Source organism: Coccinella septempunctata, chromosome X (assembly GCF_907165205.1).
Source record: "Coccinella septempunctata chromosome X, icCocSept1.1, whole genome shotgun sequence".
Taxonomy (NCBI): domain Eukaryota; kingdom Metazoa; phylum Arthropoda; class Insecta; order Coleoptera; family Coccinellidae; genus Coccinella; species Coccinella septempunctata.
In genome coordinates, this window is record NC_058198.1 from 12,717,236 (window position 1) to 12,720,389 (window position 3,154).

At 37.8% G+C, this 3,154-nt stretch overlaps 1 protein-coding gene across 1 annotated transcript; it reads right to left on the reverse strand.

Annotated features, from left to right (window-relative positions):
• Positions 1 to 410: 410 nt before the first annotated feature.
• On the reverse strand, positions 411 to 2,358 carry LOC123321712 (putative nuclease HARBI1). Its single transcript, XM_044909443.1, has 4 exons — positions 2,282 to 2,358; positions 896 to 1,179; positions 644 to 841; positions 411 to 580 (listed from the first exon to the last, which is right to left on the reverse strand). Exons 1-4 carry the CDS (start codon positions 2,356 to 2,358, stop codon positions 411 to 413), a joined length of 729 nt encoding a protein of 242 aa, XP_044765378.1.
• Positions 2,359 to 3,154: the final 796 nt, after the last annotated feature.

A 3,154-nucleotide genomic window follows, 5' to 3' on the forward strand; every position in this document is an offset into this window, starting at 1 on the left:
GGAGGCTGAGCATCGGCTTCGAATGAAAAATTTGCAGAGGGACCTAGAAATTAAGGACTTGCAGATTAAGAAATTGAAAACTCTTGAATTATTCAACAATACTTGTTAATTTTTTGTAGAAATAAAAAAAAGAGTAAACCTGAATAAATTTATTTAATTTATTAAATTTCCAAAAGTGAAATCATAAATTCCGAAAATAGTCTTGGATGAGCCTTGTACGAAATAAAATACTGCTCGCTGTTGAAGTGCTTTCAGGAACATTTGGGATACTCCCATTTCTGATCATCTGATGTAATTCCTCCACGACAAATTCTTCATCAATATCTGGTTCATTTTCACCCAATCCTCTTGCAAAATTATGTAGTATGGCTGTGGCTATAATAATTGCCATAGTTGTTTCCCTTTTAAGCCTACAGCCATATGCTAGGATTGGAAACCGTCTTTTCCATATACCAAAGCACCGCTCTATGGTATTTCGGGTCCTTAATTATATGGGCTTCATTATAAAGATGTTCTGCTCTTGAGGTAGGATTCTGTAGTGGTGTCAACAGATATTTCTTTATAGGATAACCACTATCACCTGTTCAGAAGAAAAAAATTGTTTAACCCAATAATTTATTCCATATTTATTTTTCAAACTTGCCTAATATTATGCAGTCATCAAAATGCCCATTCTCAAAAAGCATGGCAACACGACTCGAATTGAAAATGGTACTGTCATGCGCTGATCCAGGCCATCTCCCAACTACATTTTGAAATTTCAAATCTGCATTACAGATTGCCTGCACGTTAATGGAGAAATAGCCTTTACGATTTCTGAATATTTCTGCATCATCACCACCTACAAGTAGTTCTTCAATATAATATAAAAAATTAAACCTACAGAAATACCAACCTGGTGATTGAATTTTCACATGTGTGCAGTCTATCGCTCCAGCTACATGGGGAAATCTAGCAATGTCATAAAACTGCCTTTTCAATATTTTCCTTCTTTCATTGTCAGGAAATCTTATGAACTGATCGTATAGGATAGCTATTGATCTTGTCACTTTTTGAACTATACGGCCTGGAGTTGTTGGGTGAATTCCAATAAAATCAGCTATACAATCCAAATGCGCTCCTGTTGCATATAAACGTATACACGTTAACAAATGATTTATTGGAGACACAGACATATTCCTGAAAAATTGGTTTGTGATTTAGTCACAAAGTAGACTGAATAAATGTTATTCTACTCACATATCAGTTTCAAATTCCAATTGGTTTTCGACATAAGGCAAGAATTGCATCACACTCTCTTTACTCAATCTAAATTTTTTGAAAAATGTAAAATCATCCAAATTATGGAAATGATCTGTACGATCATATATCTTACAAGGAATTCCAAATTCAACGATTTCCAATTCATCAAGATCTTCCCAGATTATATCATTGGCGATAAATTCCATAATTGACTATCTAATAACTAATCACAACACTGTCTCTGACTATACTACTATACAAAAGCAAACTTTTGAAATTACTTCTAAAAATGAATACTCGAATGTGCGAACTGTGCTTTCAATTTTGAACATTTGACATTACTTTCAAAAATTTTTAGGTTAAGTTGATGCGTAAAATCATGCGTAATCGTTGATAAAATCGTTACGCGGTAGTACTTCTTCTCCTTAAAATAAGTCGACCTTATCTCGATTTAGGTGACGCTCAAACTACGGTACAGTCGGATTATTCGAATAATCTACACTTAAACGTTAAGCTTAAGCGATGCAGTCGGCTCTGAATGTACCCGAGGGCGATTTCACAGTGCAAAATCATCAAGAGTTGGTGCAAACCTTCGTAGGGATTACATCCTACCACCCTTCTCAACATCTACAAAGGCTTTATCGTAGCATATCTGGACTGGTGAAATTTTATATGGTAGGTTTGCTAAAGCGCAATTGCAGAGGCTGTATAAAGTTCAGCTTGCGGCCAAACGAACCTCCTTAGACCTTATGAGGTCGACCCCCGCTCACGTGTCGGAGGAGGGGACAACCCCCGCTTAAATATAGGAGACTGTGGTTATCCTATGAATATGTCTCCAAGCTGCATAGATTTTCTGATCACTCTTCAAGACCCAGGTGCGCTAGATTCTCTGTGGTTCAACGGAACGATCCCGGGATATATACAGGCGTTTAAGCTCATTGATAGAAGAAGAGCCTTAGTATGGCAATCTCCTACTCTGCCATACTTTCTAACTGATATCAGAATTAGAGCGAGCAGGGTGGACGTTCTCTAGACTGACTTGATGAAGGACTCGGTGCTGAACATTGCGATGATGGGATATTTGCTCTCGGAGAGGTACGAGGGATACTTTGACATTTATACGGATATGCTTCAAAATCACATAGTCCTGAGTCGGTGGGCTACGCAGTTTGGATTCCAACCATTCCTCTAAAAACGTGTGGTAGGCTCCCGTAAATATGGCGCCGCGAAGTAACAACGTATCTGATGTATCCTGCAGAAAATGTTCGAAGGAGGTGAAAAATGTGACTCTGAATATCATCCTAGCTGTGTTCTCGAGATCAGTGGTACATTCGTCGATTCACAGAGAATAATAATTTGTTTTGGAGATAAGCAAGAATGTGAGTGTAACATTAAGGAAGCTGAAATTGAACAACTGAAATCCAGAATTTTGAACATGAATGAATCGCTGTTCGAGAAATCTGTTCTGAATTCTACTCACTGCGAAGGGTTTCGAGCTGACGAACATGAACACTTCAATAAGGACATTTCTACTGAAACAAGTAATATCCATAGAAACAATGAGTCAGACCATTTCGATATCATACTGGAACAAAAAGACATGATGATTTACTAATTGAAAGATAATATAGGCCTTCTAAATAATCATCATAATTCATCATCATCATTGCCGTAACCCGTTACCGGGTATAAATCTACAAAAAGAAGAAAAAAAAAAGAAAAATTGCGAACAGACTTGTAATTTCTTAGGGCTAGTTGCGACTGTGTTCCCTCTTGTGACTAAAGAGACCCAACCGTGACCTGCAGATCCTTCCACACTCAGGGCATGGATAGTCACCAACCAGATCTGGCCGCCGCTGTATCCTTCTCGATTCTCCATTATAACTGTGTACCAAAGACCTCCACTGTGACC